The sequence below is a fragment of the Haliaeetus albicilla genome, chromosome 21 (genome assembly GCF_947461875.1).
Source record: "Haliaeetus albicilla chromosome 21, bHalAlb1.1, whole genome shotgun sequence".
Classification (NCBI taxonomy): Eukaryota; Metazoa; Chordata; class Aves; order Accipitriformes; family Accipitridae; genus Haliaeetus; species Haliaeetus albicilla.
Genome location: NC_091503.1, coordinates 22,249,848 through 22,258,505, shown reverse-complemented (window position 1 = coordinate 22,258,505; position 8,658 = coordinate 22,249,848). Strand labels below are relative to the sequence as shown.

The 8,658-nt window shown below is 54.7% G+C and overlaps 1 protein-coding gene across 1 annotated transcript; it reads right to left on the bottom strand.

Annotated features, from left to right (window-relative positions):
• Nucleotides 1-470: 470 nt before the first annotated feature.
• SOX4 (SRY-box transcription factor 4) lies at nucleotides 471-5,592 on the bottom strand. Its single transcript, XM_069809212.1, has one exon. The coding sequence runs from the start codon at nucleotides 4,577-4,579 to the stop codon at nucleotides 3,233-3,235; it is 1,347 nt and encodes a 448-aa protein (XP_069665313.1). The 5' UTR covers nucleotides 4,580-5,592; the 3' UTR covers nucleotides 471-3,232.
• Nucleotides 5,593-8,658: the final 3,066 nt, after the last annotated feature.

The window sequence follows — 8,658 nt, the reverse complement described above, 5'->3', positions numbered from 1 at the left end:
GGAAAAGAGCCGGTGCGACGCCTCTTTTCGTTTGCAGCTCCTTTTTTTTTTTTCATGGAAAAAGAGTTTCTGGCTGGCAGCCAGCTGTAAATTAACAGCTAAGTGAAACCATTATGTCGGTGGGCTGCTTTAATCGGTTTACAAAAAAAAACCAAAAAACCCACCGTCTAAGGGACGATGCATATCCGTAGGCAGGAGGGGACCCGGGAAATCGAAAACCCGGGGGGGCTGGGGGGGGTCACCGGCCTTGAGCCCCCACCCCCCGGACCCCAGTGGCCGCTAATGTAAACGCTCTGCATTAGAAAGACTTCATTACAGGTGTCCCGAGAAACTTATTTTGGCTGGGGGGCGGTTCGGCCGCCCCTCCCGGTGGGGGGGGGGGGGGCTGAAGGCACCGCTGCCGGGGGGGCGACAAAAACGCACCCGGAGGGGACCGGGGACGAAGCAATGATGACAAGAGCAGCCCAGTGTTAGGGTTCAGTTCCAGCTGATTTTATTTCCTTCCCGAAGAAAAAAACCAAAACAAAACCAAAAAAAAAAAAAAAACCAAAACAAAACAAAAAAACCCAAAACAAAACAAAAAAAAAGAGAGGTTATTTACAGAAGGTATATCAACAATCTGACAGGCAGTGAACTTGACATGGTTAGCTGGCATGATCTTTTTTTTTTTTTTTCCTCCTTTCCCAACGTTGCATTGTGGGTGATCGTTAGACAAAAAAAAAAAAAAAAAAAAAATTCTACACAGCATATTGCACAGGATGGATGACCAAAAAAATAACAAAAAGAACAAAAAAAGTTAAACCCTTAACGGAACCACCTCATTAGGCAGACGTCCTAGTGCCTGTCATGTTATATTAACATACATAAACACACAATCTTCTTTTTTGCTTATTATAATACAGACTTAAATGTACAAAGATGTTTTCACTTTCTTCATCTTAAACACAACAGCTATAAACCTGAATACATATGCTATCATCATGCCATAAGAGACTAAAACAATTATATTTAGCGACAAGTAGAAAGGATTAAATAGTCAAATACAAGAATGAAAAACGCAGTACATAGTGTCGCGAACTCAAACCGGCATTTAGATAGATCCAGTGGTTTAAACGGCACGTTTTTGCTTCTAAAAAAAGTGCAAAAAGATGTGGTTTACAAGTTAAAGGTACAGGATCCCTTCTGTGTAAATGCACCAGTCGCTTTACTTCATTTCGGGACAGGTTTCTCCCCAAAACGGTAGCATACAGTGTATACGCCTCAGTCTTCCCCTTCCCCTCGGGCCCCCCCCGGCCCCTGCCGCCCCCTCCCCCGGCGAGGCGGGGGGTGCGGAGCGGGCGCTGGCGGCGAGGGATGCTGTCACTTTAAGATGCCTGCAGATTGGAGTGTAAACATGGACAAAATAGGGGCTGATTCGTGGGTGGGTGAGAGTGTGAGTGAGCGTGAGAGCGCGCACACGCGTGGGAGATACTAACCAGCGGCCCTGCTGTTAAAATCAGGAAATCCAAACAGCGATTTACACCGATTTACACCCCCTTTATATATTTTTTACAAAAATACACTGAGAAAATAATCAAACGTTTTCATCTCTCTTCTCTTTTTGTTTTTAAAAGTGTCAAAAGTCTACATTTAAATATAAAAAATTAAAAGTTAAAACTCTAGCCCTTCAGTGAAGGAGACATAAAAATGGTGCGGGTAACAACGAGAACTACCAAAAAAGGACAAAGGAATACAAGTCAAAAATGTTTGGCCAGTATAAATACGTCCACTTATAAAATGGCATCCGATTACATTTACAAGGAAAAAAAACCAAAAAAACCCAATACGAGGATGGAGCATCGGTGAGAAAAAACAGTCTTTTCATTTACAGCTATAAGGAACAAACACATACATACTCTGAGAAAAAATTTGGTCCTGAATTTTCTTTTTTTAAAGTCCAGCACAGATTTGAGTTGCGTTTGAATCCTTTAAAGAGTTAAGAATGAAAAAAAGCTGGTGATATTTTTTGTAGGAATCAAACATAGCGCCATCTATCTGCTTTTATATTATCCTAACACTATTTTTTTTAAACTGTTCAACAGTCTTACAGAAATCTTAAAAAGATAGACAGGATAACATGCTATATTAAACCCCACCAGTGAAATAATCCAACACCATCACGATTCTGAGTAAGAAGAAAAAAACTACTTTTTTTTTTTTTTTTTTTTTTTTAGTATTTTCGGGTTTTTTTTGCAAAAGCCATTGCCCTCCATTTCCCCTGTACCACATCATGACAGAAACTGTTCCCATTCCGTCTCTGTTGCAAAAAGAAGTTTTCAGCGTTCTTGAAGTTTCGGCCTTATTTTTTTTCTCTACATATGACATAAGGTGACTGAGAAAAGCGCTGCCGCCACCTCATCTGTACGTGCAAATCCGTTTCAGTTTATTATTATCTTCCCCCCACCGTATTTCCAAGACAGCTCTCAAGTGTAAGTCTGGCTCTTCTCCTCTTAACTAGGATCTCAGTCCAGCTCCATCCGCCTCCTCCTCCTCCTCCCATCATCGTCGCCTCCTCTCACCGCAGAAGAAACCGGGACGGGATTCCTCCCCCCAAAACGTGAACCTTGCAAGGGCTTGGGTGGATAATTTTTTTTTTTCCTGTTTGGTTGGTTTTTTTCCTCCTTTTTTTTTTTTTTCTCCAAGCAGTTCTGATCGCTCTTTCACACGAAAAGGGCGAATGCTCAAGACATCCAGTGCGCTCAGCACAAGGCATCGCTCCCCCTCCTCTTGAGTCGTACAAAGTGGGCAATAACAAAGAACCCAGAGGTGTGTGTGCGGTCCCCCCCCCCGCTCCTTCCCCCCTCCTGTCTCTCTTTTCGGGAAAAGAAAAAGGGAAAAGGAAAAAGCCAGCGTTTCGCTCCCGCCAGTCTCTGAAAAAGCAAACGTTCAGGCTCGTCTCTGGGCTGGGGGGGGGTGCGGGTCCGTCTCCAGCCGGAGGAAGGGGGGGGGCTGCTGGCCCCTCTGCAAGGAGAGGGCGATCCCGCTCCCGCCGCCGCTCTCCCCGAGCGCAAGAAGCAGTCTCACCGGCCCCTTTCCAGCAAAGAAAAAAAGAAAAAAAAAAAAAGACACCACCCCCCCCTCCCCAAAACCCCAACCCAAACCCAGAAAGAAAAGCGCCCGGGCGGGGGGGGGGACGGGACGGACGAGTCCTGCCGCGTCTCTGTGCCTCCTCCAGCGGGGCCCGGCTCTCGCCTCAGTAAGTGAAGACCAGGTTGGAAATGCTGGACTCCAGCCAGTCCCCCGAGATCATCTCACTTACCTCCGGCGTGCAGTAGTCCGGGAACTCGAAGTGCGAGCCCGAGCCGGGCTCGAAGTTAAAATCCAGGTCCCGGTCGAGAACCGAGGAGCTGAAGCTACCCAGGGACATGCTCTCAAAGCCGGGGCTGGGGTTGAGGTCCAAGAGGTCGTCCTCGAACTCGTCGTCCGACGAAGAGGAGCCGGAGGAGGAAGAGGAGGAGGAGTGGGAGGACGCGGAGGAGGAATGCGCCGTCGAGGGGGCCGGCGAGGAGGCGCGCAGGCTGGTGTAACTGCGGTGATCCGAGGGCGAACCCGAACCGGAGCCGGAGGGCGAAGGGCAGGCGGCCCCGCCGCCGCAGTCCCCGTCGGGCCGGCCCGCCCCGCCGCCGCCGCCGCCGCCCCCCTCCTCGTACAGGCTCAAGGGGTCGCCGGCCTCCGCCGAGCTGCTCAGCGTGGGGCTGCCGGGCACCGCGCCCCCGCCGCCGGGGGAAGCGGAGGAGGAGGAGGCGGCGGCGGCGGCCGCCTGCCCGCTCCCGAAGATGTAAACCCGCTTCAGCTTCTTCTCGGCCAGCGCCTTGCCGGGACCCGAGGGAGCGCCCGCCGCCCCCCGGGGCTTGTACAGCGCCTGGTGCTCGGGCGGCAGCAGCGCGGCCGGCGGTTCCCCGGGGAAGGGGGCGGCCTTGCCGCCCCCCGCCGCCCCCGCCGCCGCCTTGCCGTGGGGTTTGCCGCCCGCACCGCCGCCGCCGGCCGCGGGGGAGGGCTTGGAGGAGCCGCCGCCGCCGCCGCCGCCCTTCTTCGGGGCGGGCTTGGCGGGGGCCGCGGAGCCGGCGGGGCCGCCCCCGCCCCCGGCGCCCTTGTCCGCCTTGTCGGCGGGTTTGGCGGAGCTGTTGTTGCCCGACTTCACCTTCTTCCTGGGCCGGTACTTGTAGTCGGGGTAGTCCGCCATGTGCTTGAGGCGCAGCCGCTCCGCCTCCCGGATGAAGGGGATCTTGTCGCTGTCCTTGAGCAGCTTCCAGCGCTTGCCCAGGCGCTTGGAGATCTCGGCGTTGTGCATGTCGGGGGACTGCTCCATGATCTTCCGCCGCTCGATCTGCGACCACACCATGAAGGCGTTCATGGGCCGCTTGATGTGCCCGCTGGGCGTCTTGCACCAGCTCGGGTCGTCCGCCTTACCCCCCGTCGAGGCGGTGGAACCCGGCGTCGGGGAGGAGGCGATGCCCAGCTCGATGCCGGCCCCGGAGTCGGAGGTCTCGGCGGCCAGCAGCGCCTCCGTGTTCTCCGCCGTGTTGGTCTGCTGCACCATCGCGGCGGGGGGGGGCGGCTCGCCGGGGCTCAGCGCCGCTCCGGCGCGGGGCAGGCAGCGCAACTTCTTCTTCTTCTTCTTCTTCTTCTCACAGCGGCACCGGGGTCGCGCAGCCCCCCGCGGCCGCGCCCCCGCTCCCCGCACCGCTCGTACTTCCACACCGGCGCCTCGTCCCCGGCGGCGCGGTCCTCTCCCCCTCCAGGCGGCGGCGGCGGCGGGGCCGCCGGCGGTCAGACGGAGTTTCTGCAAAAGCAGCGCCGCGAGCCGCCCGTCCAAGTTTGGCTTTTGGGGTTTTTTTTTTGTGTTTTTTTTTTGTTTTCCTCTCGGGGCGTTTTGGGCTGGTTTGGTTGGTTGTCTTTCTTTTTTTTTTTTTTTCTTTTTTTTTTTTTTGGAGGGGCGGGGGGGTGTCGGTCTGCTTTTTTTCCTCACCACCACCTCGGGTCTCCCCCCTCCCCGAAGCAGCTGGTCCAGTTCACAAGTGCTTTCCGCCTGCCTCCGGCGTTTCAGGAGAGTCTCTCAGCGCTGGGCACGGCCGCGGGGGACCGGGGAGACGAGGGGGGGGGGGGCAGGCGGCGCGCCCCCCAAACCCCGAAAACCCCGGCTCCAGGACTCGCGGTGGCGGGGTCGGCGGCCAGGAGTTTGTGCAGGTAGGATTTGGCAGTTGCGAGGTACCGAGCGAAAAGAAAACCCCTCGGAAGGGGGGGAAAAAAAAAAGGGGGGGAAAAAGGAAAAAGAAAGAAAAAATAATAATAATGATGGAAAAAAATCCCCGGGAAAAAAAAAAAAAAAAAAAAGAAAAGCGCTCGTGCATGAACGAGTGTGTACGTCCCCGGCAGGAAGAGCGGCGAGCCGGCCGCCCAGCCCCGTCCTCCTCCTCCTCGGCCGCCGGTCCTGCCGCTGCCGCCGCCGCTCCGCGCCCGCGGAGCCCCGCGGAGCGCGCGCCGCCGCCGCCGCCCCCCCCCCCGGCCGCCCCGGCGCCGGGCGCTGCCCCCCGCCCGCCGCGCTCCGCCGGCTGCAGCTGAGAGCGGACCCCGCGCCCGCCCCGCGCCCCTTTTATCCTTTCGCCGACCCGCCCGGCGACCAATGGGACGCTGTATCCAACGCCTCCGCGGTGCCAAGCCCCTCCCACCGGGCCGCGATTGGCGGCCGCCTCGGCGCCGGTAATAATCGCCGCGTGCAATGAGAAGCGCCCGCGCTGACCTCATTCCCGGCGGCGGGGCGAACTTTTTTTTTTAAAAGGGGCAGCGAGGGGCAGGCCCCGCGCGCCGCCCCGCGCCCCGCCGCGCACGTGCCCGCGCAGGCACCCCACCCCCACCCCACCCCCACCCCCTCACCGCGCTCCTCCCTCCCTGCCGGGGAAAAAATGAGGAAATCGGCAAAAATCATCGTCACACAAATCATTTAAAAAAAAAAAAAAAGGAGGGGGGGGCGCGGCGGGGACACCTGCCGGCACAAAAGGGACGGAGTGTGACGGAAGGGGGGCGTCAGCACTCGAGAAGCGTTTTGCCGTCACGCACGACCCGCGTCCCCCAAGCAGTTGGAGGTGAGCGGCGCCGCGGGGGCACCCCGAGAGAATTCGGGGATTTGGTGTTTCATCTCATTTTCCACACCCTCCCCCCCCCTCCGCCCTGCTGTGAGCGATAGTGAAGAAAAACGGAGCGGCCCCTGAAGGCCTCCGCGGCATCAGACCTCCCCCCCCCGCCCAAACCCATAATACTCAGGTAAAAGGGGATGGTAAGGCCATAAAAAAAAAAAAAAAAAAAGAAAAAAACCAGTGTTACTGCCCGAAGATTCCTCACCTCATTCAATCAGGCCAGGGACCGAAAAGGCTGTTGGACAAAACAGCTGTGAAAATTTTTGTTCCACACACCACCAGTTAAAAACACTTTTTAAATCAGGAAGAAAAAAAAAAGGTTGGAAACAGCTGAAATGTCTAAAAAAGAGGTCTAAAAATAAGTTACACGTTTTTGCAAGAAAACTTATGGTCGGATCCTTTAGCAGGGTTTGAGAACAAGCTTTGAATATTAAGATCCCACACTGGGCTCAAACTATTACACTCAAGTGCTGAGAAAAAAAAACCTGAATTCCCACTATCTCCCTAGGCAGGGCACCTCCGTTACTGGGAGTGTTTACAAAGATACAACCTAAATTATTGCTCTGCTTGCAAAAATAATAGATTGTTTCCTCTGGTCAGCTTTGGGATAAAATACTGCTTTCTGCTAGGTTGACGACACCCGGTGACATCAGTGGAGTTTCTCACCTTTCACACTTTGTGAGAAGTAAATCACTCACTGTTTTTTCCCCCCCACAACCCCAAAGCTAACATCAAATCTGTTATACCACCAGCATGGATGGAAACGGAGGCTGGCAGTGGTTTTGGTGTCAGGAGTAAGTACGGGGTTTATTTACACTCTCGGTATTCATGTGCCGCAGTGTGAAAAACCGGGACTGGGAGCAGCCAGTAGCTTCTGGCTGCTCCACCTGTTAGCACGGGATCCAAAAGGATTTCAACCCCCGACTACCATATTTTACATACAAATATCAGTTTGTTTAAACTACAAAGCAAGTAAAAAAATTCTCATGTTTCTAGACACAGGTTAAAGCAGAACAAATAAAAGCTAGACCGATAGGCAGAGACATAGGAAGAAAAAGCTTTAGGGAAGCTTTTCACTCAGTTGTGTTACGGTGCGCGAGGTCTTGACCGCCATGAATAAAAATTAACTCCAGGTGAGTTGTTATCTTGATGAAAGCAGTCACGTCGATTTAATCTTGGTTCAAAAAGCACGTGTGTGGGATGGACAGAAGAGTATTATTTCCCGAATGAAAACTTCACAAAAGCGCAATTTAGAACTGCTTAATAAAGCAATTGTAAGAACACGATGTGAAACTCTATAAAAGCATTTTACTATAATTTCTTGGCTGTTTCCTTGAAGTTAATTGCTTCCACCCCTAATCCTCCAGTGCTGGACTGAAAGTGCTTTCCAGCTCCCCAAATTTTTAAGCCTAGGTGTAAAGCGTAAGCGTTCAGCTTCCATCTCGAGCGCAGTTTTAAGAGCCTTGGCAAGGGTTCTCCACGTTTTACAACTTAAAAAGCCTCGAAACTTCATTCTCCCTCCCGCAGGCTTTGTGAGGCCGGGGGTGCGCAGAGGGACGCGAGGTGGCAGCGCTGAGCCTCGTCTGCCAGACGTGGGAAAACGCGGAGCTCTCGAACCCGGCATTTTTTTTAAATTATTATTCCTATTCCCCCCCCCATGGTTTTACTGAGCAGTAAAGCGCTGCAAGTTTCGGACCGAAAGTCAGCAGGTTTGTGTAAAAGACACACTCACCTGTACGCCGCCGAAACACTTTGCCACTGGCCATCAACCTCCCCGGGGGGATTTAAGGGCACGGTCATTACTAACACCATTCCCACACTGACGGGTGCGAACTGGGACCTCCAGTTCCCCTCGCACGTGGGGCAGGGGACCTTGTTCCGAGACAAAGCCCCTGCCCAAGTCTGCAGCAGCGCTGGGCGCTACGAGCGCCGATTCAGGCTTTTCTGTGTCCATCAGACCGCAGTCCGGTTAAAAAGTCTTAAGAACCCGCAGATTTAGCACCGCACCGGATTTTTTTTTTTTTTTTGTTTTGTTTTTCCTTCCCCCCTCCCTTCTCCCCCTTAAGCTGAGGATTACTAGCCCTCAGGCTTATTCAGCTGCAGCCCTTGCAGTCGATCTTTTTCCACTCCCCCCCCTCCCCAGCTCTTGCTTCGGAGCCGGCTCCGGCTTGAGTTTTGCGGGAGGCGAACCCATCCCTCCCGCCCAGCGTGTCCCCGCACGCCCGGCTCGGCGCTCCGCGCACCCCAGCCTCCACGGCAGGCTGCCCGGCCACCCCCGGGGACCGACAAACACCCCCCCACACAGCTCCGGGAACCTCCACCGGCCGCCTTTTCCCCCTGCTCTGGCCAGCAGACCCCGCTCCCCCCCCCTCAAGCCCCCCTTGCAGGGGATGCCCGCACGGCCCACAGGCGGGGGGGGTGGTGGTGCCTGGAAGCAGCAGGAGCCTCTCTCCGAGCCGCCCCCCCCGCGGAAAACCCGCTGCGG